Source organism: Oncorhynchus clarkii, unplaced genomic scaffold (assembly GCF_045791955.1).
Source record: "Oncorhynchus clarkii lewisi isolate Uvic-CL-2024 unplaced genomic scaffold, UVic_Ocla_1.0 unplaced_contig_6747_pilon_pilon, whole genome shotgun sequence".
Taxonomy (NCBI): Eukaryota; Metazoa; Chordata; class Actinopteri; order Salmoniformes; family Salmonidae; genus Oncorhynchus; species Oncorhynchus clarkii.
The window spans coordinates 208984-236886 of record NW_027257996.1 but is presented as its reverse complement, the minus strand read 5'-3'; the positions used below and the strand labels follow the sequence as shown (position 1 = coordinate 236886).

At 51.3% G+C, this 27903-nt stretch overlaps 1 protein-coding gene across 1 annotated transcript in view; it reads left to right on the top strand.

Moving 5' to 3' along the window:
- The window catches only part of LOC139394439 (transcription initiation factor TFIID subunit 2), a gene marked incomplete at its 5' end in the record, with an annotated part of 38713 nt that overhangs the window by 4324 nt on the left and 6486 nt on the right, over positions 1-27903 (top strand). Inside the window, 14 exon segments of the mRNA XM_071142506.1 lie at positions 836-921; positions 2234-2369; positions 4236-4390; positions 5307-5421; positions 5620-5729; positions 7017-7082; positions 8954-9055; positions 10146-10296; positions 13407-13547; positions 13786-13896; positions 14098-14291; positions 15739-15878; positions 17982-18051; positions 19148-19257. Coding sequence (XP_070998607.1) covers positions 836-921; positions 2234-2369; positions 4236-4390; positions 5307-5421; positions 5620-5729; positions 7017-7082; positions 8954-9055; positions 10146-10296; positions 13407-13547; positions 13786-13896; positions 14098-14291; positions 15739-15878; positions 17982-18051; positions 19148-19257 — 1687 coding nt within the window.

Genomic DNA, 27903 nt, shown 5'->3' with positions numbered 1-27903 from the left:
ATCAAAGAGGTAGGGGGTGGAACCAGTACTGCCATTGGATCAAAGAGGTAGGGGGTGGAACCAGTACTGCCATTGGATCAAAGAGGTAGGGGGTGGAAGCAGTACCGCCATTGGATCAAAGAGGTAGGGGGTGGAACCAGTACCTCCACTGGGTCAAAGAGGTAGGGAGTGGAACCAGTACCTCCACTGGATTTAGAGACACTGCATCTCAGTGCAAGAGGCGTCACTGCAGTCCCTGGTTCGAATCCAGGCTGTATTACATCCAGCTGTGATTGGGAGTCCCACAGGGCGGCGCACAATTGGCCCAGCATCGTTAGGGTTTGGCCGGGTTAGGCTGTCATTGTAAATAAGAATTTGTTCTTAACTGACTTGCCTCGTTAAATAGAAAATATACTGGTTATGCTGGTCCCACTGCTAAATAAACACACAACTATATTGGTTATGCTGGTCCCACTGCTAAATAAACACACAACTATATTGGTTATGCTGGTCCCACTGCTAAATAAACACACAACTATATTGGTTATGCTGGTCCCACTGCTAAATGAACACACAACTATATTGGTTATTCTGGTCCCACTGCTAAATGAACACACAACTATATTGGTTATGCTGGTCCCACTGCTAAATGAACACATGGCTATATTGGTTATGCTGGTCACATTCTGCTAAATAAACACACAACTATATTGGTTATGCTGGTCCCACTCTGCTAAATAAACACACAACTATATTGGTTATGCTGGTCCCACTGCTAAATGAACACATGACTATACTGGTTATGCTGGTCCCACTGCTAAATAAACACACATATGAAGTGTGATTTTTCTCTCAGGAACTGGACAAGATGGTGGAGTACGAGCTGAAGATGGGAGGAGTTCTCTTACACCCGACCTTCGGCGGAGGAAAAGACAAGGACAAGTGAGAGCAGCTCCCTGTTGGTTCCGATATCACATGAGAACCACCTACTTTCAGTGTCAACACACTTTGATATGTGGCTCCAATGAGGCTGATGAATCTGTTTTAAACGGGGTGGTTCGACCCCTGAATGCTGATTGGCTGACCCGTATCCCACGGGTTTGACAAAACGTGTATTTTTCCTGCTCTAATTACGTTGCTGTCCAGTTTATAATAGCAATAAGGCACCTCGGTGGTTTGTGGTATATGGCCAATATACCACGGCTGTGTCCAGGCTCTCCGCGATGCGGTGTGGTCAAGAGCAGCCCTTAGCCGTGGTATATTGGCCGTATACCACACCCCCCCGTGCCTTATTGCTTAAATCACCTCTTTCAGTGTCAACACACTTTGATTTGTGGCTCCAATGAGGCTGATGAATGTGTTGTCTGTTCTACCAGTCGAAAACCACCTAGTAGCGAGTAAATGACAGGTTAGACATTCCTGTTGCTACTGCTGTTGAGGGTGTTGGTCTACAACCCTGTATCTCTCACAGAGGAGTGGTGTTCTAGGTTTTAATTAAAAAAACGCATATGCCGATGTAAAGATTTCCAACTCCCAACGCTGCCGGAGAGTAAAACAACAAGTGAAGAGTGGAGCTTATTCATTCCAGCCCAATAAACCGCTGGCACACTCTCAAGTGTTTGTCATAAATCAGACCTCTTTCTCTCGCTCCTTGAGTGGGCTTGGAGAGCTATCGACACGTTATGCCAACACGTACGCCTGTCTGTGTACCGCCTGTCAATGACTTGGCTAGTAACTTCACGTTGTAGTTTATCTTAAAGTTGCGACAGTTTACAAGCTGAGGAGAAGGAGGGAAGATGGAATGAGTTGTTGTTGAGAAGTAGATTTTATTTTCTGATTTTAATCTTCCTCTCTCTCTTTCTCCCCCCCCCTCTCATCTCTCTCTCCTCGTCCCTCACTCTCTCCCTCTCATCTCTCTCTTTCTCCCTCCCTCCCCCTTATCATCTCTCTTTCTCCTCATCCCTCACTCTCTCCCTCCTCTCTCCCTCTCATCTCTCTTTCCCCCCCCTCTCATCTCTTTCTCCTTATCCCTCACTCTCTCCTCTCTCTCTCCCTCCTTTCTCTCCTCTCTTTCTCACTCCTCTCCCTCTCTCCCCCCTCTCATCTCTCTTTCTCCTCATCCCTCACTCTCCTCTCTCTCTCCCCTCTCTTTCTTTCTCCCTCCTCTCCCTCTCTCCCCCTCTCATCTTTCTTTCTCCTCATCCCTCACTCTCTCCCCCTCTCTCCCTCTCTCCTCTCTCTCTCCCTCTCTTAGCCCTACCCCTCACCTCCACTTCTCCATCAAGCACCCTCACACCCTGTCCTGGAAGTACTATAAGATGTTCCAGTGTAAAGCCCACCTGGTCATGAGGCTCATTGAGAACAGGATCAGCATGGAGTTCATGCTGCAGGTGAGCGATTTTATAATCAATTTAATAATCCATCCATCATCTAGTATGCAGGCTGGTTCTGGTAAACATCTGGCCACACGTGAAGTCTAGTTGTTTAAACACTAATACCTACAGGGATTCAACACTGGAGTTTATCAATACTACACTACAATGCAGAGTCTGGGTCATTCCAGTTCAACTACTACTTTCATGGAGGAAAGCATTTTCAAATCCTCAAATCATCATATCCCAGCACTCCATCTGATCACAGCACTCCATCATATCCCAGCACTCCATCATATTCCAGCACTCCATCAGATCCCAGCACTCCATCAGATCCCAGCACTCCATGATATCCCAGCACTCCATCAGATCCCAGCACTCCATCAGATCCCAGCACTCCATCAGATCCCAGCACTCCATGATATCCCAGCACTCCATCAGATCCCAGCACTCCATCAGATCCCAGCACTCCATCAGATCCCAGCACTCCATCATATTCCAGCACTCCATCATATTCCAGCACTACATCATATCCCAGCACTCCATCAGATCCCAGCACTCCATCAGATCCCAGCACTCCATCAGATCCCAGCACTCCATCAGATCCCAGCACTCCATCATATTCCAGCACTCCATCATATTCCAGCACTCCATCAGATCCCAGCACTCCATCAGATCCCAGCACTCCATCAGATCCCAGCACTCCATCAGATCCCAGCACTCCATCATATCCCAGCACTCCATCATATTCCAGCACTCCATCATATTCCAGCACTCCATCATATTCCAGCACTCCATCATATTCCAGCACTCCATCATATCCCAGCACTCCATCAGATCCCAGCACTCCATCAGATCCCAGCACTCCATCAGATCCCAGCACTCCATCAGATCCCGGCACTCCATCAGATGCTGGCACTCCATCAGATGCTGGCACTCCATCATATCCCAGCACTCCATCATATTCCAGCACTCCATCATATCCCAGCACTCCATCATATCCCAGCACTCCATCAGATCCCAGCACTCCATCATATCCCAGCACTCCATCATATTCCAGCACTCCATCATATTCCAGCACTCCATCATATCCCAGCTCTCCATCAGATCCCAGCACTCCATCATATCCCAGCACTCCATCATATCCCAGCACTCCATCATATCCCAGCACTCCATCATATCCCAGCACTCCATCAGACCCCAGCACTCCATCATATTCCAGCACTCCATCAGACCCCAGCACTCCATCAGACCCCAGCACTCCATCAGACCCCAGCACTCCATCAGACCCCAGCACTCCATCAGATCCCAGCACTCCATCATATCCCAGCACTCCATCATATCCCAGCACTCCATCATATCCCAGCACTCCATCATATCCCAGCACTCCATCATATCCCAGCACTCCATCAGATCCCAGCACTCCATCATATTCCAGCACTCCATCATATCCCAGCACTCCATCATATCCCAGCACTCCATCATATCCCAGCACTCCATCATATCCCAGCACTCCATCATATCCCAGCACTTCATCAGACTCCAGCACTCCATCAGACCCCAACACTCCATCAGACCCCAACACTCCATCGGACCCCAACACTCCATCGGACCCCAACACTCCATCGGACCCCAGCACTCCATCGGACCCCAGCACTCCATCGGACCCCAGCACTCCATCGGACCCCAGCACTCCATCGGACCCCAACACTCCATCAGACCCCAACACTCCATCGGATCCCAGCACTCCATCAGATCCCAGCACTACATTGACTCTTCCCCTGTTCAGCTCCTGAGTCTGGCCAGTACAGCGTCCTCCCAGAAGTACCAGACACATGTGGAGTCAGATACATGAACTAGATTATTCTGTTTCCGATCTGCTAGGTGTTCAACAAGTTACTAAGCCTGGCTAGTACAGCGTCCTCGCAGAAGTACCAGTCACACATGTGGAGTCAGATGCTGGTATCCACCCACAGCTTCCTCAAGTCCATCTCCAACGTGTCGGGGAAGGACATAGGACCCCTCATCAAGCAGTGGGTGTATCCTTTAACCTGTCAATCAGAACACTGGAGGGAGAGGTAACGTGACTATAACACTGTAATAGCAGATTAATGGTTAGGACATAGGACCCCTCATCAAGCAGTGGGTGTATCCTTTCAGCTCCCTCAGCCTGCTTAGCAGAACACTGGAGAGACTGGCCTGGTTAGAACACTAAGAACTGACGGGCCTGGTTAGAACACTAAGGACCGACTGGCCTGGTTAGAACACTAAGAACTGACGGGCCTGGTTAGAACACTAAGAACTGACTGGCCTGGTTAGAACACTAAGAACCGACGGGCCTGGTTAGAACACTAAGAACTGACTGGCCTGGTTAGAACACTAAGAACTGACTGGCCTGGTTAGAACACTAAGAACCGACTGGCCTGGTTAGAACACTAAGAACTGACTGGCCTGGTTAGAACACTAAGAACCGACTGGCCTGGTTAGAACACTAAGGACCGACTGGCCTGGTTAGAACACTAAGGACCGACAGGCCTGTTTATAAAGCCCCTTTAAGCAGTGTAATAATTGAACCCTTCAACAGAAGGACCATATATATGCATTTTGCATTTTCAGATGACTGATTTTGTGTCTTATAAGTTCACTGTAATGTCCAGAGTTGTCAACTGACATGGAAATGTATTGTACATATCACCAGTCAGCAGAAAGGTCTTGTCTGTTTATAGTCTGTATGTAATATCAAGACTTTGAATGATTTAATATCCACTATACAACTGGAAATATACCATAGCACCAACATTTTCCAAAACCATTCCTGTGGTTATTACACTGCAGTAATTGAATGATTCACGCCCGATCGCTCTAGTTATTACGTTGAACTACCATTGTACCCCTGATTGGGATCAGTGCTGTAATTCTTTCAGTTTAGATATTAGCCTTAATTCAAGCCCACAGAGACCAGAGTGCGGTGGTGAAGTTCTTTGGCAGTTTTGCCTTCAACAGGAAACGGAACGTTCTAGAACTGGAGATTCGACAGGACTACACCTCCTCTGGAACACAGAAATATGTGGTCGGTCCTCTTTGAACTGAGTTGGTTTAACTTTACTGGTGTGCGGGATGGGCCTTAGTTAGCACTTTTGGGACTATTCGATTGGTTCCATTGTACCAGCAAAGCTAAATCAAACTACCGCAAGTATTTGACATTTTGTTGTGTTTGACCCAAGTCTGAGATTTAGTAGTAAGGTGAATCACTGTCTTCGTTCTGTAGGGACCCATCAAGGTGACAGTCCAGGAGCTGGATGGGTCCTTCAACCACACGCTACAGATAGAAGAGAACAGCCTGAAACACGACATCCCCTGCCACTCCAAGAGCAGACGGTAAACTCAAGCATCTTGTTTCTGTTATTACTAACACATTTCAATAAGCCTAATGCAATGCCGTCTTAGCTGTAGTTTGGAGGATCAAGCCTAATGTAATGTCGTCTTAGCTGTAGTTTGGAGGATCAAGCCTAATGTAATGTCGTCTTAGCTGTAGTTTGGAGGATCAAGCCTAATGTAATGTCATCTTAGCTGTAGTTTGGAGGATCAAGCCTAATGTAATGCCGTCTTAGCTGTAGTTTGGAGGATCAAGCCTAATGTAATGCTATCTTAGCTGTAGTTTGGAGGACCAAGCCTAATGTAATGCCATCTTAGCTGTAGTTTGGAGGACCAAGCCTAATGTAATTCTGTAGTTTGGAGGACCAAGCCTAATGTAATGCCATCTTAGCTGTAGTTTGGAGGATGAAGCCTAATGTAATGCCATCTTAGCTGTAGTTTGGAGGACCAAGCCTAATGTAATTCTGTAGTTTGGAGGACCAAGCCTAATGTAATGCCATCTTAGCTGTAGTTTGGAGGATGAAGCCTAATGTAATGCCATCTTAGCTATAGTTTGGAGGATGAAGACTAATGTAAGGCTGTAGTTTGGAGGACCAAGCCTAATGCAATGCCGTCTTAGCTGTAGTTTGGAGGACCAAGCCTAATGCAATGCTATCTTAGCTGTAGTTTGGAGGACCAAGCCTAATGTAATGCCATCTTAGCTGTAGTTTGGAGGACCAAGCCTAATGCAATGCCATCTTAGCTGTAGTTTGGAGGACCAAGCCTAATGCAATGCCATCTTAGCTGTAGTTTGGAGGACCAAGCCGAATGTAATGCTATCTTAGCTGTAGTTTGGAGGACCAAGCCTAATGTAATGCTATCTTAGCTGTAGTTTGGAGGATCAAGCCTAATGTAATGCTATCTTAGCTGTAGTTTGGAGGATCAAGCCTAATGTAATGCTATATTAGCTGTAGTTTGGAGGATCAAGCCTAATGTAATGCTATCTTAGCTGTAGTTTGGAGGATCAAGCCTAATGTAATGCCATCTTAGCTGTAGTTTGGAGGACCAAGCCTAATGTAATGCTGTAGTTTGGAGGATCAAGCCTAATGTAATGCCATCTTAGCTGTAGTTTGGAGGATGAAGCCTAATGTAATGCCGTCTTAGCTGTAGTTTGGAGGACCAAGCCTAATGTAATGCTGTAGTTTGGAGGACCAAGCCTAATGCAATGCCATCTTAGCTGTAGTTTGGAGGACCAAGTGTCCCTCAGTTTATCTCCGCCTCCTTAGAGTTTGTATTTTCTTCCTGCTCCAGAAACAAGAAGAAGAAGATCCCTTTGATGAACGGGGAGGAGGTTGACATGGACCTGTCTGCTATGGAGTAAGACTGTATACTGCTCCCTCTCATCTCTCCTGTCTGCTATGGAGTAAGACTGTATACTGCTCTCTCTCTCTCTCCTGTCTGCTATGGAGTAAGACTGTATACTGCTCCCTCTCTCTCTCCTGTCTGCTATGTAGTAAGACTGTATACTGCTCTCTCTCTCTCCTGTCTGCTATGTAGTAAGACTGTATACTGCTCTCTCTCTATCACCTGTCTGCTATGTAGTAAGACTGTATACTGCTCTCTCTCTCTCACCTGTCTGCTATGGAGTAAGACTGTATACTGCTCTCTCTCTCTCACCTGTCTGCTATGGAGTAAGACTGTATACTGTTTTATACTGCTCCCATTCTTGCACTGATACTACAGGACTAGGGAGAGTAGCACTGATACTACAGGACTAGGGAGAGTAGCACTGATACTACAGGACTAGGGAGAGAGTATACTACAGGACTAGGGAGAGTAGCTGATACTACAGGACTAGGGAGAGTAGCACTGATACTACAGGACTAGGGAGAGTAGCACTGATACTACAGGACTAGGGAGAGGGAGAGTAGCACTGATACTACAGGACTAGGGAGAGCAGCACTGATACATACTACAGGACTAGGGAGAGCAGCACTGATACTACAGGACTAGGGAGAGCAGCACTGATACTACAGGACTAGGGAGAGCAGCACTGATACATACTACAGGACTAGGGAGAGCAGCACTGATAATACAGGACTAGGGAGAGCAGCACTGATACTACAGGGGGAGAGCAGCACTGATACTACAGGACTAGGGAGAGCAGCACTGATAATACAGGACTACAGGACTACAGGACTAGGGAGAGCAGCACTGATACATACTACAGGACTAGGGAGAGCAGCACTGATACTACAGGACTAGGGAGAGCAGCACTGATACTACAGAGCTAGGGAGAGCAGCACTGATACTACAGGACTAGGGAGAGCAGCACTGATACTACAGGACTAGGGAGAGCAGCACTGATACTACAGGACTAGGGAGAGCAGCACTGATACTACAGGACTAGGGAGAGCAGCACTGATACTACAGGACTAGGGAGAGCAGCACTGATACTACAGGACTAGGGAGAGCAGCACTGATACTACAGGGGGAGAGCAGCACTGATACTACAGGAGCTAGGGAGAGCAGCACTGATACTACAGGACTAGGGAGAGCAGCACTGATACTACAGGACTAGGGAGAGCAGCACTGATACTACAGGACTAGGGAGAGCAGCACTGATACTACAGAGCTAGGGAGAGCAGCACTGATACTACAGGACTAGGGAGAGCAGCACTGATAATACAGGACTAGGGAGAGCAGCACTGATACTACAGGACTAGGGAGAGCAGCACTGATACTACAGAGCTAGGGAGAGCAGCACTGATACTACAGGACTAGGGAGAGCAGCACTGATACATACTACAGGACTAGGGAGAGCAGCTATGGCTGTTACCGAGCATTGAGAAACTAACCAACAACCCAGCAGGCAGATGCAGCTAACATCACTACCCTCAGTAGTTTATGTCCTACCCTCAGTAGTTTACGTCCTACCCTCAGTAGTTTACGTCCTACCCTCAGTAGTTTACGTCCTACCCTCAGTAGTTTACGTCCTACCCTCAGTAGTTTACGTCCTACCCTCAGTAGTTTACGCCCTACCCTCAGTAGTTTACACCATACTCTCAGTAGTTTAGACCTACCCTCAGAGGGAATAAAGGATCTCGCCATAAAAATAATCAACATACTTCAGTTAAAAGTTTTAGTCAAATCAGTTGAATTCAGACAAGCCACCCTCCTTAACAGACGAGTGTTCCGTTCGTTCCGTTCCATAAAGAACCTAAAACTTCACTCTGTTTCTCACGCAGTGCGGATTCTCCCTTGCTGTGGATCCGGATCGATCCGGACATGTCCATCCTGCGTAAGGTGGAGTTTGAGCAGGCAGACTTCATGTGGCAGTACCAGCTCAGGTACAGAACTCTTCACCTTTTACTTTTAGGACCTGGCCGTTGCATGGATCTGTTTCTTCATGTCTTCTTGAGCACACAAAAAAGACTATCCTTATTTACAAACATGACAAAGATGACTACAGATCACGCCACAGCGCCGCGAGTACAGATCACGCCACAGAGCCGTGACTACAGATCAGGTTACAGAGACGCGACTACAGATCAGGCCACAGAGACGCGACTACAGATCACGCCACAGAGCTGCGTCTACAGATCACGCCACAGAGCCGCGACTACAGATCACGCCACAGATCCGCGACTACAGATCACGCCACAGAGCCGCGACTACAGATCACGCCACAGAGCCGCGACTACAGATCACGCCACAGAGCCGCGTCTACAGATCACGCCACAGAGCCGCGTCTACAGATCACGCCACAGAGCCGCGACTACAGATCACACCACAGAGCCGCGTCTACAGATCACGCCACAGAGCCGCGTCTACAGATCACGCCACAGAGACGCCGCGACTACAGATCACGACACAGAGCCGCGACTACAGATCACGCCACAGATCCGCGACTACAGATCACGCCACAGGGCCGCGACTACAGATCACGCCACAGAGCCATGACTACAGATCACGCCTCAGAGCCGCGACTACAGATCACGCCACAGAGACACCGCGACTACAGATCACGCCACAGAGCCGCGACTACAGATCACGCCACAGAGCCGCGACTACAGATCACGCCACAGAGACACCGCGACTACAGATCACGCCACAGAGCCGCGACTACAGATCACGCCACAGAGCCCCGACGACAGATCACGCCTCAAAGCCGCGAGTACAGATCACGCCACAGAGCCGCGACTACAGATCACGCCACAGAGCCGTGACTACAGATCACGCCACAGAGCCGTGACTACAGATCACGCCACAGAGCCATGACTACAGATCACGCCACAGAGCCGCGACTACAGATCGCACCACAGAGCCATGATAGCACATATAGATCTGACATTTCAACATGGAGTTCAATGCGAACGAGACAAGGTGTGTTTGTTTGTCCTGGTAGTATTCTTCATGGTTCAGAAGTATCTTCCTCAGGTACGAGCGTGACGTCGTGGCCCAGGAGGAGTCTATTTTAGCCCTGGAGAAGTTCCCCACGCCGGCCTCCCGTCTGGCCCTCACTGACATCCTGGAACAGGACCAGTGTTTCTACAAGGTCCGCCAGGGCGCCTGCTTCTGCCTCGCCAAGGTAAGAGGTCCGCTTCACCCATCCATCCATCTTTATCCCTCCATTAACCACGGTGGGGTTTTAGTGTGATGAATCCAGAGTTGAGCACATCATTCCTTTATTCTAAGCCAAGGGGACTTCTGTGGCAGGAGGCCACCCACCTTCCTAGTCTTCGTTCTTCTTTTAAAACCCAATTCGACAACCCCTGTAGAACGTTATCCTGTGGATTGTTTTTGCTTTATCCATCAACCCCCCCCCATATCCGATTTAATTTCCTCCATTTATAATATTTTCACCTGAATCCATATTTTCTTTAAATCAGAAATGGATGTGGAGTTCCATGGTTATTTCATTTCATGGTTTCATTGGCTTCCAGAATTGAATTTAGCTAGTTGATGTTAACAGGATGTTAACAGGTACCCCTGATAGCCTTGGCAGGCCGGTGATAGGCTGCCTTTGTTGAATGAGTGGGAGCCGGCAGGAAAGGCTTAGGGGCAAGTCCAAGCAGAGTCCACACACCCGCACTTAGATACACACGCTCACATATACACACACCCACATATACACACACTCACATATACACACACCCACACTTAGATACACACACTCACATATACACACACCCGTCCACCCCAGGGCCTTGTGTTTACCTTGCTGAAAAATGACAACATCCTGACCGCTCGCCCCAGCCCTGTAGGGAGACCCTCGGCTCTGTCCTTCTCTCTAATATCCTGCTGAGAGAGAGCAGGGAGACCCTCGGCTCTGTCCTTCTCTCTAACATCCTGCTGAGAGAGAGCAGGGAGACCCTCGGCTCTGTCCTTCTCTCTAATATCCTGCTGAGAGAGAGCAGGGAGACCCTCGGCTCTGTCCTTCTCTCTAATATCCTGCTGAGAGAGAGCAGGGAGACCCTCGGCTCTGTCCTTCTCTCTAATATCCTGCTGAGAGAGAGCAGGGAGACCCTCAGCTCTGTCCTCCTCTCTAATATCCTGCTGGGAAACCCTCAGCTCTGTCCTTCTCTCTAATATCCTGCTGAGAGAGAGCAGGGAGACCCTCGGCTCTGTCCTTCTCTCTAATATCCTGCTGAGAGAGAGCAGGGAGACCCTCGGCTCTGTCCTTCTCTCTAACATCCTGCTGAGAGAGAGCAGGGAGACCCTCTGCTCTGTTACTTCCTAATGTAACAGGCTAGAAGCCAGTCTGCTAGAAGCCAATTGTTCTGAACTCTAGAAAATCTAATCCAAGTTACACTCGCTTGTCCCCTTGCAGTTAACTTTCAAATGAATATTACAACGTTTTGTCCAGGAAACCTTCTTCAGGGTGTCATGTGTCATCCTAGTTAGATTACTAGCTAATACCTCTATTATTTAGTATTTTCTGTGTCTAGATAGCGAACTCCACTGCTCTGTGACGTCCCTGTTCACCAGGATAGCTAGCTGTCACACATCAGCCCAGATAGAACAGGAGGGGAGCTAGCTGTCACACATCAGCTCAGATAGAACAGGAGGAGGATAGCTAGCTGTCACACATCAGCTCAGATAGAACAGGAGGAGGAGAGCTAGCTGTCACACATCAGCCCAGATAGAACAGGAGGAGAGCTAGCTGTCACACATCAGCCCAGATAGAACAGGAGGAGAGCTAGCTGTCACACATTTTTTATTTTATTTTTTTTATTTCACCTTTATTTAACCAGGTAGGCTAGTTGAGAACAAGTTCTCATTTGCAACTGCGACCTGGCCAAGATAAGGCATAGCAGTGTGAACATCAGCTCTGATAGAACAGGAGGAGGCAAATAATTACAATTATGCAGATTAACACTGGAGCTGTCACACATCAGCCCAGATAGAACAGGAGGAGGATAGCTAGCTGTCACACATCAGCTCTGATAGAACAGGAGGAGGAGAGCTAGCTGTCACACATCAGCTCAGATAGAACAGGAGGAGGATAGCTAGCTGTCACACATCAGCCCAGATAGAACAGGAGGAGGAGAGCTAGCTGTCACACATCAGCCCAGATAGAACAGGAGGAGGATAGCTAGCTGTCACACATCAGCTCAGATAGAACAGGAGGAGGAGAGCTAGCTGTCACACATCAGCTCAGATAGAACAGGGGGAGGAGAGCTAGCTGTCACACATCAGCTGAGATAGAACAGGGGGAGGAGAGCTAGCTGTCACACATCAGCTCAGATAGAACAGGAGGAGGAGTGCTAGCTGTCACACATCAGCTCAGATAGAACAGGAGGAGGAGAGCTAGCTGTCACACATCAGCTCAGATAGAACAGGAGGAGGAGAGCTAGCTGTCACACATCAGCTCAGATAGAACAGGAGGAGGAGAGCTAGCTGTCACACATCAGCCCAGATAGAACAGGAGGAGAGCTAGCTGTCACACATCAGCCCAGATAGAACAGGAGGAGAGCTAGCTGTCACACATCAGCTCTGATAGAACAGGAGGAGGAGAGCTAGCTGTCACACATCAGCCCAGATAGAACAGGAGGAGGATAGCTAGCTGTCACACATCAGCTCTGATAGAACAGGAGGAGGAGAGCTAGCTGTCACACATCAGCTCAGATAGAACAGGAGGAGGATAGCTAGCTGTCACACATCAGCCCAGATAGAACAGGAGGAGGAGAGCTAGCTGTCACACATCAGCTCAGATAGAACAGGGGGAGGAGAGCTAGCTGTCACACATCAGCCCAGATAGAACAGGAGGAGGATAGCTAGCTGTCACACATCAGCTCAGATAGAACAGGAGGAGGAGAGCTAGCTGTCACACATCAGCTCAGATAGAACAGGGGGAGGAGAGCTAGCTGTCACACATCAGCTCAGATAGAACAGGGGGAGGAGAGCTAGCTGTCACACATCAGCTCAGATAGAACAGGAGGAGGAGTGCTAGCTGTCACACATCAGCTCAGATAGAACAGGAGGAGGAGAGCTAGCTGTCACACATCAGCTCAGATAGAACAGGAGGAGGAGAGCTAGCTGTCACACATCAGCTCAGATAGAACAGGAGGAGGAGAGCTAGCTGTCACACATCAGCCCAGATAGAACAGGAGGAGGATAGCTAGCTGTCACACATCAGCTCAGATAGAACAGGAGGAGGAAGCTGTATCACATATTTCCTGTTTTTAACATTCATAGATCGCCAACTCCATGATGAGCACCTGGACCGGTCCTCCAGCCATGAAGTCTCTGTTCACCAGAATGTTCTGCTGTAAGAGCTGTCCAAACATCGTCAAGACCAACACCTTCATCAGCTTCCAGAGCTACTTCCTACAGAAGGTAATTAACTGTCACACGTCACCTTAACGTAGATCACGAGACTAAGTCTGTCTGTTTAAATATCGGATCAGTCATGGGATACCAGTTACACACTGTAGAGGTTTTTACTTCGTCACCGAACCTAAACCTTTAGGAAACAATGGCGGGAAAAATCTGAATTAGTTTCCCTGGAAATTGCAAGAAATCTGTAGTACTGTGTTTTGCCGACTGTAATGAGCTGTGTTTGATCTGTACCTAGACCATGCCTGTAGCCATGGCTCAGCTCAGAGACATCCAGAACCTCTGTCCCAAAGACGTCCTCAACTTCATCCTGGACCTCATCAAGTACAACGACAACAGGAAGAACAAGGTGAGATGGGGGTTTGTTTTGTTGTGACCAATGATTAGAAGGGGACAGGGTGAAGGAGATGAACCGTTCAGAGAGTGTTGGACCAGGGGTCGCCATCGTTGGTAATTCTGTATGGTGTTCTGGAGTTGGTTGTGTTGACCACTGGGCCACACTGACCAGGCACTAATGCCTTTAATGTTGTTGCCCTTCTCCTTTTCCTAGTTCTCTGACAACTACTACCGTGCCGAGCTGATTGACGCCCTCACCAACTCCCTGACCCCGGCCATCAGCATCAGTAACGAGGTGCGCACCGTGGACAACCTCAACGGAGACGTACGTCTCATCCTGGAGGAGATCACACGGTCTCTTAACATGGAGAAACTACTGCCCAGCTACCGCAACACCATCACTGTCAGGTAGAGATAATCACTACTCTAGATACCCATTATACATTATACTATATAAACTAAACATCCTGGAGGAGATCATCACTACAGCCCAGCTACCGCAACACCATCACTGTCAGGTAGAGATAATCACTACTCTAGATACCCACTATACATTATACTATATAAACTAAACATCCTGGAGGAGATCATCACTACTGCCCAGCTACCGCAACACCATCACTGTCAGGTAGAGATAATCACTACTATAGATACCCACTATGCATTATACTATATAAACTAAACATCCTGGAGGAGATCATCACTACTGCCCAGCTACGGCAACACCATCACTGTCCGGTAGAACAGAAGTTAGGATGAAGTGGAGTAATAGTGATGGTAAATGTGGGTGGTGTTTAATGGTGGTAAATGTGGGTGGTGTTTAGTGGTGGTAAATGTGGGTGGTAAATGATGGTGGTGCTGGTAAATGGTGCTGGTGGTAAATGTGGGTGGTGTTTAGTGGTGGTAAATGTGGGTCGTAAATGGTGGTGTTTAGTGGTGGTAAATGTGGGTCGTAAATGGTGGTGTTTAGTGGTAGTGGTGGTAAATGGTGGTGTTTAGTGGTAGTGATGGTAAATGTGGGTGGTAAATATGGGTGGCAAATGTGGGTGGTAAATGGTGGTGGTAAGTGGTGGTAAATATGGGTCGTAAATGGTGGTGTTTAGTGGTAGTGATGGTAAATGGTGGTGTTTAGTGGTAGTGGTGGTAAATGGTGGTGTTTAGTGGTAGTGGTGGTAAATGGTGGTGTTTAGTGGTGGTAAATGGTGGTGCTTGGTGTCTGTTTTGATTGGCCGCTTGACATTGTGTTGATCGATAAAAGACCAAATAGTGGTTGACCCAAAGCGTCATTGTTGAGCTAGCTGGTGTGGAAGCTTTTTGGCCCTTGTACCCTCTCCCCAAATATTGCCAAACACGTCCCGTACAGGAAGCTAGTTGAGTGCCGGGGGAAACCTTCCCACCTGCATGATCCTATCAATCAAAATCACTCAAAGGCACAATCTGCTACTTTGTTTTCCAGTTGTAGAACTCCACATCTTTAACCCTAAAGGGTATTGGTGCGTTACAAATCAGGAACTTTGATTTAGGCTTATAGATGAGTGACCTCTCTCTCTCTCCTCCATCCCCCCTCTCTCTCCTCCATCCCCCCTCTCTCTCCTCCATCCCCCCTCTCTCTCCTCCATCCCCCCTCTCTCTCCTCCATCCCCCCTCTCTCTCCTCCATCCCCCCTCTCTCCCTCCATCCCCCCTCTCTCTCCTCCATCTCTCTCTCTCCTCCATCTCTCTCTCTCCTCCATCTCTCTCTCTCCTCCATCCCCCCTCTCTCTCCTCCATCCCCCCCTCTCTCTCCTCCATCCCCCTCTCTCCTCCACCCCCCCCCCCCTCTCTCCATCCCTCTCCCTCTCCACCCCCCTCTCCAGTTGTCTCAGAGCTATCCGGATGCTCCAGAAGAATGGTCATATCCCCAGTGATCCCTCTCTGTTTAAATCCTATGCAGAATACGGACACTTTGTGGATGTTCGTGTTGCAGCGCTGGAAGCTGTGGTGGACTACACAAGAGGTATGCACCGAACTAGTCCTAGTGAAGTGAGTAGGACACACCCTATTCCCTATGTAGGTGCACTACATTTAGCCAGATCAAGTATTCAGACCCCTTGACTTATTCTGAAATGTATTAATTTTTTTTTGTTTTCTCATCAATCTACACACAGTAACCCATGACGACGAACCAAAAACATTTTTTTTTTTTTTACATTTTTGAAAATTGTAAATAAAAATAAATAACTATCACATTTGCATAAGTATTCAGATATTTTACGCAGTACTTTGTTGAAGCACCTTTGACAGCGATTACAGCCTCGAGTCTTCTTGGGTGTGACGCTACAAGCTTGGCACACCTGTATTTGGGGAGTTTCTCCCATTCTTCTCTGCAGATCCTCTCAAGCTCTGTCAGGTTGGATGGGGAGCCTCGCTGCACAGCTATTTTCAGGTCCCTCCAGAGATGTTCGATCAGGTTAAAGTCCGGGCTCTAGCTGGGCCACTCAAGGACATTCAGAGACTTGTCCCGAAGCCACTCCTGCGTTGTCTTGGCTGTGTGCTTAGGGTCGTTGTCCTGTTGGAAGGTGAACCTTCGCCCCAGTCTGAGGTCCTGAGCGCTCTGGAGCAGGTTTTCATCAAGAATCTCTCTGTACTTTGCTCCGTTCATCTTTCCCTTGATGCTGACTAGTCTCCCAGCCACTGAAAAACATCCCCACAGCCTGATGCTGCCACCACCATGCCTCACCGTAAGGATGGTGCCAGGTTTCCTCCAGACGTGACGCTTGGCATTCAGACCAGAGAGTTCATTCTTGGTTTCATCACACCAGAGAATCTTGTTTCTCATGATCTGAGAGTCTTTAGGTGCCTTTTGCGCGGGGTGGGGGACGGGACTGTTTTCGCTTTGTCATTATGCGGTATTGTGTGTAGATAAACATCTATGTAATCCATTTCAGTATCAGACTGTAACGTAACAACATGTGGAAAAAGGGATGGGGGTCTGAATACTTTCCGAATGCAAGGAGACGAGGTGCCATTTCACACACAGCCTAGTTTTCTGGGGTTGAACATCTTGACCCTAAATATCCATCCAGACGTCACCAGTCAGTCTGTTTTAATCTGTGGGGTTGAACATCTTGACCCTAAATATCCATCCAGACTGTCACCAGTCAGTCTGTTTAATCTCTGGGGTTGAACATCTTGACCCTAAATATCCATCCAGACTGTCACCAGTCAGTCTGTTTTAATCTCTGGGGTTGAACATCTTGACCCTAAATATCCATCCAGACTGAATGGCACCTTTCTCAGTCATCAGTCTGTTTCACTCTGTGGGCTGTAGCTACTAGCTAGAGAGACAGCATCTCACCTGTAGAAGCAACATGCGCACACACACACACACACACACACACAAACTCCCTGCTATAAACCTCATTATAAACTGTGTGGTTCCAGCCCTGAATGCTAATTGGCTGACAGCCGTGGTATATCAGACCGTATAGTAGTAACATCACACTGACTCCTACCCAGAGAGTATCCCTTCTTGTTATAGTAGTAACATCACACTGACTCCTACCTAGAGAGTATCTCTTCTTGTTATAGTAGTAACAACACACTGACTCCTACCTAGAGAGTATCTCTTCTTGTTATAGTAGTAACAACACACTGACTCCTACCTAGAGAGTATCCCTTCTTGTTATAGTAGTAACAACACACTGACTCCTACCTAGAGAGTATCCCTTCTTGTTATAGTAGTAACATCACACTGACTCCTACCCAGAGAGTATCCCTTCTTGTTATAGTAGTAACAACACACTGACTCCTACCTAGAGAGTATCCCTTCTTGTTATAGTAGTAACAACACACTGACTCCTACCTAGAGAGTATCCCTTTCCAACACGCTCTGACTGCCACACACAATCCCTGCTGATTATACACATAATTAATAAATCTCACAGCCCTGCCTGGTTGTCAGGACAGAGGTGTGTGTGTGTGTGTGTGTGTGTGTGTGTGTGTGTGTGTGTGTGTGTGTGTGTGTGTGTGTGTGTGTGTGTGTGTGTGTGTGTGTGTGTGTGTGTGTGTGTGTGTGTGTGTGTGTGTGTGTTTGTTTTAACATGCTGTCTATTGCTAGTTGACAGGAGCTCCGTGGAACTGCAGTGGCTGCTCAACATGGTCCAGAATGACCCGGCTCACTACATCAGGTACTGTGTGTTTTGTCTGTTGGGTTGGCGGCCTCATACATAAAGATGCATCATGATGCATTTACCTGGCTTCAGGATATGGGGACATTTTGTCTTCAGGCAGCAAGACAACGGGGTCGTTTATTTAGTGCTGCGTAAAAAACAAGGACTGTTACAGTGAATTTATCAACGGATTGAACTCATTTAGACCCGTAGTCTGAGGAAATGTATTGATGATACTTCAGCAGTTTGAATCTAAATATATTCATCCTGAAACATCCTGTTTCCTTTATTAGTGGTTATTTGCCATGTCCCAGGAAAGGTGTTATGTGATGGTCTGTCCCAGGAAAGGTGTTATGTGATGGTTTGTCCCAGGAAAGGTGTTATGTGATGGTTTGTCCCAGGAAAGGTGTTATGTGATGGTTTGTCCCAGGAAAGGTGTTATGTGATGGTCTGTCCCAGGAAAGGTGTTATGTGATGGTTTGTCAGGGAAAGTTGTTATGTGATGGTTTGTCCCAGGAAAGGTGTTATGTGATGGTTTGTCCCAGGAAAGGTGTTATGTGATGGTCTGTCCCAGGAAAGGTGTTATGTGATGGTCTGTCCCAGGAAAGGTGTTATGTGATGGTCGGTCCCAGGAAAGGTGTTATGTGATGGTCGGTCCCAGGAAAGGTGTTATGTGATGGTCTGTCCCAGGAAAGGTGTTATGTGATGGTTTGTCCCAGGAAAGGTGTTATGTGATGGTCTGTCCCAGGAAAGGTGTTATGTGATGGTCTGTCCCAGGAAAGGTGTTATGTGATGGTTTGTCCCAGGAAAGGTGTTATCTGATGGTTTGTCAGGGAAAGGTGTTTTATGTGATGGTCTGCCCCAGAAAAGGTGTTTTATGTGACGGTCTGCCCCAGGAAAGGTGTTTTATGTGACGGTCTGCCCCAGGAAAGGTGTTATGTGATGGTCTGTCCGGGAAAGGTGTTATGTGACGGTCTGTCCCAGGAAAGGTGTTATGTGATGGTCTGTCAGGGAAAGGTGTTATGTGATGGTTTGTCAAGGAAAGGTGTTATGTGACGGTCTGCGGCTGTGATGTAACAGGATGTTAACCTCTACTTTCTCTATGTTCATTCAGACACAAGATCCTAAGCATGCTGGGTAAAAACCCTCCCTTCACCAAAGCAGCCGAGTCTCCACTCTGCAACGAGGCTCTGGTCGACCAGCTGTGGAAACTCATGAACTCAGGTGAGACCTTTGTGCATCTTAAATGGCACCCTATTCCCTATGTAGCGCACTACGTTTGACCGGAGCCCACATAAATCTTCTACGTAGGGCTCTGGACTAAAAGTAGTGTACTATGTAGCAAATAGGGTGCCATTTAAGATCAGACATAACTAATCAAACCTGATGAGACGCATTACAGACAGACCACCAGGCCTGGCTAGTCAAACCCCCACCTGGGGCTGGTGTGATATCCACTCAGGCCTGGCTAGTCAAACCCCCACCTGGGGCTGGTGTGATATCCACTCAGGCCTGGCTAGTCAAACCCCCACCTGGGCTGGAGTGATATCCACTCAGGCCTGGCTAGTCAAACTCCCACCTGGGCTGGAGTGATATCCACTCAGGCCTGGCTAGTCAAACCCCCACCTGGGCTGAAGTGATATCCACTCAGGCCTGGCTACTCAAACCCCCACCTGGGCTGGTGTGATATCCACCTAGGCCTGGCTAGTCAAACCCCCACCTGGGGCTGGTGTGATATCCACTCAGGCCTGGCTAGTCAAACAGGCCTGGCTAGTCAAACCCCCACCTGGGGCTGGTGTGATATCCACTCAGGCCTGGCTAGTCAAACCCCCACCCATGCTGGAGTGATATCCACTCAGGCCTGGCTAGTCAAACCCCCACCTGGGCTGGAGTGATATCCACTCAGGCCTGGCTAGTCAAACCCCACCTGGGCTGGAGTGATATCCACTCAGGCCTGGCTAGTCAAACCCCCACCTGGGCTGAAGTGATATCCACTCAGGCCTGGCTACTCAAACCCCCACCTGGGCTGGTGTGATATCCACCTAGGCCTGGCTAGTCAAACCCCCACCTGGGGCTGGTGTGATATCCACTCAGGCCTGGCTAGTCAAACAGGCCTGGCTAGTCAAACCCCCACCTGGGGCTGGTGTGATATCCACTCAGGCCTGGCTAGTCAAACCCCCACCTGGGGCTGGTGTGATATCCACTCAGGCCTGGCTAGTCAAACCCCCACCTGGGGCTGGTGTGATATCCACTCAGGCCTGGCTAGTCAAACCCCCACCTGGGCTGGAGTGATATCCACTCAGGCCTGGCTAGTCAAACCCCCACCTGGGCTGGAGTGATATCCACTCAGGCCTGGCTAGTCAAACCCCCACCTGGGCTGAAGTGATATCCACTCAGGCCTGGCTACTCAAACCCCCACTGGTGTGATATCCACTCAGGCCTGGCTAGTCAAACCCCCACCTGGGGCTGGTGTGATATCCACTCAGGCCTGGCTAGTCAAACCCCCACCTGGGGCTGGTGTGATATCCACTCAGGCCTGGCTAGTCAAACCTGCTGGAGTGATATCACCAGGCCTGGCTAGTCAAACCCCCACCTGGGCTGGAGTGATATCCACTCAGGCCTGGCTAGTCAAACCCCACCTGGGCTGGAGTGATATCCACTCAGGCCTGGCTAGTCAAACCCCCACCTGGGCTGAAGTGATATCCACTCAGGCCTGGCTAGTCAAACCCCCACCTGGGGCTGGTGTGATATCCACTCAGGCCTGGCTAGTCAAACAGGCCCCACCTGGGGCTGGTGTGATATCCACTCAGGCCTGGCTAGTCAAACCCCCACCTGGGGCTGGTGTGATATCCACTCAGGCCTGGCTAGTCAAACCCCCACCTGGGCTGGAGTGATATCCACTCAGGCCTGGCTAGTCAAACCCCCACCTGGGCTGAAGTGATATCCACTCAGGCCTGGCTACTCAAACCCCCACCTGGGCTGGTGTGATATCCACTCAGGCCTGGCTAGTCAAACCCCCACCTGGGGCTGGTGTGATATCCACTCAGGCCTGGCTAGTCAAACCCCCACCTGGGCTGGTGTGATATCCACTCAGGCCTGGCTAGTCAAACCCCCACCTGGGCTGGAGTGATATCCACTCAGGCCTGGCTAGTCAAACCCCCACCTGGGCTGGAGTGATATCCACTCAGGCCTGGCTAGTCAAACCCCCACCTGGGCTGAAGTGATATCCACTCAGGCCTGGCTAGTCAAACCCCCACCTGGGCTGGTGTGATATCCACTCAGGCCTGGCTAGTCAAACCCCCACCTGGGGCTGGTGTGATATCCACTCAGGCCTGGCTAGTCAAACAGGCCTGGCTAGTCAAACCCCCACCTGGGCTGGTGTGATATCCACTCAGGCCTGGCTAGTCAAACCCCCACCTGGGCTGGTGTGATATCCACTCAGGCCTGGCTAGTCAAACCCCCACCTGGGCTGGTGTGATATCCACTCAGGCCTGGCTAGTCAAACCCCCACCTGGGCTGGAGTGATATCCACTCAGGCCTGGCTAGTCAAACCCCCACCTGGGCTGGAGTGATATCCACTCAGGCCTGGCTAGTCAAACCCCCACCTGGGCTGAAGTGATATCCACTCAGGCCTGGCTACTCAAACCCCCACCTGGGCTGGTGTGATATCCACCTAGGCCTGGCTAGTCAAACCCCCACCTGGGGCTGGTGTGATATCCACTCAGGCCTGGCTAGTCAAACAGGCCTGGCTAGTCAAACCCCCACCTGGGGCTGGTGTGATATCCACTCAGGCCTGGCTAGTCAAACCCCCACCTGGGGCTGGTGTGATATCCACTCAGGCCTGGCTAGTCAAACCCCCACCTGGGGCTGGTGTGATATCCACTCAGGCCTGGCTAGTCAAACCCCCACCTGGGCTGGAGTGATATCCACTCAGGCCTGGCTAGTCAAACCCCCACCTGGGCTGGAGTGATATCCACTCAGGCCTGGCTACTCAAACCCCCACCTGGGCCGGTGTGATATCCACCTCAGGCCTGGCTAGTCAAACCCCCACCTGGGGCTGGTGTGATATCCACTCAGGCCTGGCTAGTCAAACCCCCACCTGGGGCTGGTGTGATATCCACTCAGGCCTGGCTAGTCAAACCCCCACCTGGGCTGGAGTGATATCCACTCAGGCCTGGCTAGTCAAACCCCCACCTGGGCTGAAGTGATATCCACTCAGGCCTGGCTACTCAAACCCCCACCTGGGCTGGTGTGATATCCACTCAGGCCTGGCTAGTCAAACCCCCACCTGGGGCTGGTGTGATATCCACTCAGGCCTGGCTAGTCAAACCCCCACCTGGGCTGGAGTGATATCCACTCAGGCCTGGCTAGTCAAACCCCCACCTGGGCTGGAGTGATATCCACTCAGGCCTGGCTAGTCAAACCCCCACCTGGGCTGAAGTGATATCCACTCAGGCCTGGCTACTCAAACCCCCACCTGGGCTGGTGTGATATCCACCTAGGCCTGGCTAGTCAAACCCCCACCTGGGGCTGGTGTGATATCCACTCAGGCCTGGCTAGTCAAACCCCCACCTGGGCTGGTGTGATATCCACTCAGGCCTGGCTAGTCGAACCCCCACCTGGGCTGGAGTTATATCCACTCAGGCCTGGCTAGTCGAACCCCCACCTTGGCTGAAGTGATATCCACTCAGGCCTGGCTAGTCGAACCCCCACCTGGGCTGAAGTGATATCCACTCAGGCCTGGCTAGTCAAACCCCCACCTGGGCTGAAGTGATATCCACTCAGGCCTGGCTAGTCAAACCCCCACCTGGGCTGAAGTGATATCCACTCGGGCCTGGCTAGTCAAACCCCCACCTGGGCTGGTGTGATATCCACTCAGGCCTGGCTAGTCAAACAGGCCTGGCTAGTCAAACCCCCACCTGGGGCTGGTGTGATATCCACTCAGGCCTGGCTAGTCAAACCCCCACCTGGGGCTGGTGTGATATCCACTCAGGCCTGGCTAGTCAAACACCCATCTGGGGCTGGTGTGATATCCACTCAGGCCTGGCTAGTCAAACCCCCACCTGGGCTGGAGTGATATCCACTCAGGCCTGGCTAGTCAAACCCCCACCTGGGCTGAAGTGATATCCACTCAGGCCTGGCTACTCAAACCCCCACCTGGGCTGGTGTGATATCCACTCAGGCCTGGCTAGTCAAACCCCCACCTGGGGCTGGTGTGATATCCACTCAGGCCTGGCTAGTCAAACCCCCACCTGGGGCTGGTGTGATATCCACTCAGGCCTGGCTAGTCAAACCCCCACCCATGCTGGAGTGATATCCACTCAGGCCTGGCTAGTCAAACCTCCACCTGGGCTGGAGTGATATCCACTCAGGCCTGGCTAGTCAAACCCCACCTGGGCTGGAGTGATATCCACTCAGGCCTGGCTAGTCAAACCCCCACCTGGGCTGGAGTGATATCCACTCAGGCCTGGCTACTCACCTGGGCTGGACCCCCCTGGCTACCTGGGCTGGTGTGATATCCACCTAGGCCTGGCTAGTCAAACCCCCACCTGGGGCTGGTGTGATATCCACTCAGGCCTGGCTAGTCAAACAGGCCTGGCTAGTCAAACCCCCACCTGGGGCTGGTGTGATATCCACTCAGGCCTGGCTAGTCAAACCCCCACCTGGGGCTGGTGTGATATCCACTCAGGCCTGGCTAGTCAAACCCCCACCTGGGGCTGGTGTGATATCCACTCAGGCCTGGCTAGTCAAACCCCCACCTGGGGCTGGTGTGATATCCACTCAGGCCTGGCTAGTCAAACCCCCACCTGGGCTGGAGTGATATCCACTCAGGCCTGGCTAGTCAAACCCCCACCTGGGCTGAAGTGATATCCACTCAGGCCTGGCTACTCAAACCCCCACCTGGCCTGGTGTGATATCCACTCAGGCCTGGCTAGTCAAACCCCCACCTGGGCTGGTGTGATATCCACTCAGGCCTGGCTAGTCAAACCCCCACCTGGGCTGGAGTGATATCCACTCAGGCCTGGCTAGTCAAACCCCCACCTGGGCTGGAGTGATATCCACTCAGGCCTGGCTAGTCAAACCCCCACCTGGGCTGAAGTGATATCCACTCAGGCCTGGCTACTCAAACCCCCACCTGGGCTGGTGTGATATCCACTCAGGCCTGGCTAGTCAAACCCCCACCTGGGCTGGAGTGATATCCACTCAGGCCTGGCTAGTCAAACCCCCACCTGGGCTGGAGTGATATCCACTCAGGCCTGGCTAGTCAAACCCCCACCTGGGCTGAAGTGATATCCACTCAGGCCTGGCTACTCAAACCCCCACCTGGGCTGGTGTGATATCCACCTAGGCCTGGCTAGTCAAACCCCCACCTGGGGCTGGTGTGATATCCACTCAGGCCTGGCTAGTCAAACCCCCACCTGGGGCTGGTGTGATATCCACTCAGGCCTGGCTAGTCAAACAGGCCTGGCTAGTCAAACCCCCACCTGGGGCTGGTGTGATATCCACTCAGGCCTGGCTAGTCAAACCCCACCTGGGGCTGGTGTGATATCCACTCAGGCCTGGCTAGTCAAACCCCCACCTGGGGCTGGTGTGATATCCACTCAGGCCTGGCTAGTCAAACCCCCACCTGGGCTGGAGTGATATCCACTCAGGCCTGGCTAGTCAAACCCCCACCTGGGCTGAAGTGATATCCACTCAGGCCTGGCTACTCAAACCCCCACCTGGGCTGGTGTGATATCCACCTAGGCCTGGCTAGTCAAATCCCCACCTGGGGCTGGTGTGATATCCACTCAGGCCTGGCTAGTCAAACAGGCCTGGCTAGTCAAACCCCCACCTGGGCTGGAGTGATATCCACTCAGGCCTGGCTAGTCAAACCCCCACCTGGGCTGAAGTGATATCCACTCAGGCCTGGCTACTCAAACCCCCACCTGGGCTGGTGTGATATCCACTCAGGCCTGGCTAGTCAAACCCCCACCTGGGGCTGGTGTGATATCCACTCAGGCCTGGCTAGTCAAACCCCCACCTGGGCTGGAGTGATATCCACTCAGGCCTGGCTAGTCAAACCCCCACCTGGGCTGGAGTGATATCCACTCAGGCCTGGCTAGTCAAACCCCCACCTGGGCTGAAGTGATATGCACTCAGGCCTGGCTACTCAAACCCCCACCTGGGCTGGTGTGATATCCACCTAGGCCTGGCTAGTCAAACCCCCACCTGGGGCTGGTGTGATATCCACTCAGGCCTGGCTAGTCAAACAGGCCTGGCTAGTCACCTGGGGCTGGTGTGATATCCACTCAGGCCTGGCTAGTCAAACCCCCACCTGGGCTGGTGTGATATCCACTCAGGCCTGGCTAGTCAAACCCCCACCTGGGCTGGAGTGATATCCACTCAGGCCTGGCTAGTCAAACCCCCACCTGGGCTGAAGTGATATCCACTCAGGCCTGGCTACTCAAACCCCCACCTGGGCTGGTGTGATATCCACTCAGGCCTGGCTAGTCAAACCCCCACCTGGGGCTGGTGTGATATCCACTCAGGCCTGGCTAGTCAAACCCCCACCTGGGGCTGGTGTGATATCCACTCAGGCCTGGCTAGTCAAACCCCCACCCATGCTGGAGTGATATCCACTCAGGCCTGGCTAGTCAAACCTCCACCTGGGCTGGAGTGATATCCACTCAGGCCTGGCTAGTCAAACCCCACCTGGGCTGGAGTGATATCCACTCAGGCCTGGCTAGTCAAACCCCCACCTGGGCTGAAGTGATATCCACTCAGGCCTGGCTACTCAAACCCCCACCTGGGCTGGTGTGATATCCACCTAGGCCTGGCTAGTCAAACCCCCACCTGGGGCTGGTGTGATATCCACTCAGGCCTGGCTAGTCAAACAGGCCTGGCTAGTCAAACCCCCACCTGGGGCTGGTGTGATATCCACTCAGGCCTGGCTAGTCAAACCCCCACCTGGGGCTGGTGTGATATCCACTCAGGCCTGGCTAGTCAAACCCCCACCTGGGGCTGGTGTGATATCCACTCAGGCCTGGCTAGTCAAACCCCCACCTGGGGCTGGTGTGATATCCACTCAGGCCTGGCTAGTCAAACCCCCACCTGGGCTGGAGTGATATCCACTCAGGCCTGGCTAGTCAAACCCCCACCTGGGCTGAAGTGATATCCACTCAGGCCTGGCTACTCAAACCCCCACCTGGCCTGGTGTGATATCCACTCAGGCCTGGCTAGTCAAACCCCCACCTGGGCTGGTGTGATATCCACTCAGGCCTGGCTAGTCAAACCCCCACCTGGGCTGGAGTGATATCCACTCAGGCCTGGCTAGTCAAACCCCCACCTGGGCTGGAGTGATATCCACTCAGGCCTGGCTAGTCAAACCCCCACCTGGGCTGAAGTGATATCCACTCAGGCCTGGCTACTCAAACCCCCACCTGGGCTGGTGTGATATCCACTCAGGCCTGGCTAGTCAAACCCCCACCTGGGCTGGAGTGATATCCACTCAGGCCTGGCTAGTCAAACCCCCACCTGGGCTGGAGTGATATCCACTCAGGCCTGGCTAGTCAAACCCCCACCTGGGCTGAAGTGATATCCACTCAGGCCTGGCTACTCAAACCCCCACCTGGGCTGGTGTGATATCCACCTAGGCCTGGCTAGTCAAACCCCCACCTGGGGCTGGTGTGATATCCACTCAGGCCTGGCTAGTCAAACCCCCACCTGGGGCTGGTGTGATATCCACTCAGGCCTGGCTAGTCAAACAGGCCTGGCTAGTCAAACCCCCACCTGGGGCTGGTGTGATATCCACTCAGGCCTGGCTAGTCAAACCCCACCTGGGGCTGGTGTGATATCCACTCAGGCCTGGCTAGTCAAACCCCCACCTGGGGCTGGTGTGATATCCACTCAGGCCTGGCTAGTCAAACCCCCACCTGGGCTGGAGTGATATCCACTCAGGCCTGGCTAGTCAAACCCCCACCTGGGCTGAAGTGATATCCACTCAGGCCTGGCTACTCAAACCCCCACCTGGGCTGGTGTGATATCCACCTAGGCCTGGCTAGTCAAATCCCCACCTGGGGCTGGTGTGATATCCACTCAGGCCTGGCTAGTCAAACAGGCCTGGCTAGTCAAACCCCCACCTGGGCTGGAGTGATATCCACTCAGGCCTGGCTAGTCAAACCCCCACCTGGGCTGAAGTGATATCCACTCAGGCCTGGCTACTCAAACCCCCACCTGGGCTGGTGTGATATCCACTCAGGCCTGGCTAGTGTGATATCCACTCAGGCCTGGCTAGTCAAACCCCCACCTGGGCTGGAGTGATATCCACTCAGGCCTGGCTAGTCAAACCCCCACCTGGGCTGGAGTGATATCCACTCAGGCCTGGCTAGTCAAACCCCCACCTGGGCTGAAGTGATATGCACTCAGGCCTGGCTACTCAAACCCCCACCTGGGCTGGTGTGATATCCACCTAGGCCTGGCTAGTCAAACCCCCACCTGGGGCTGGTGTGATATCCACTCAGGCCTGGCTAGTCAAACAGGCCGGGCTAGTCAAACCCCCACCTGGGGCTGGTGTGATATCCACTCAGGCCTGGCTAGTCAAACCCCCACCTGGGCTGGTGTGATATCCACTCAGGCCTGGCTAGTCGAACCCCCACCTGGGCTGGAGTTATATCCACTCAGGCCTGGCTAGTCGAACCCCCACCTGGGCTGAAGTGATATCCACTCAGGCCTGGCTAGTCGAACCCCCACCTGGGCTGGGCTGATATCCACTCAGGCCTGGCTAGTCAAACCCCCACCTGGGCTGGTGTGATATCCACTCAGGCCTGGCTAGTCAAACCCCCACCTGGGGCTGGTGTGATATCCACTCAGGCCTGGCTAGTCAAACCC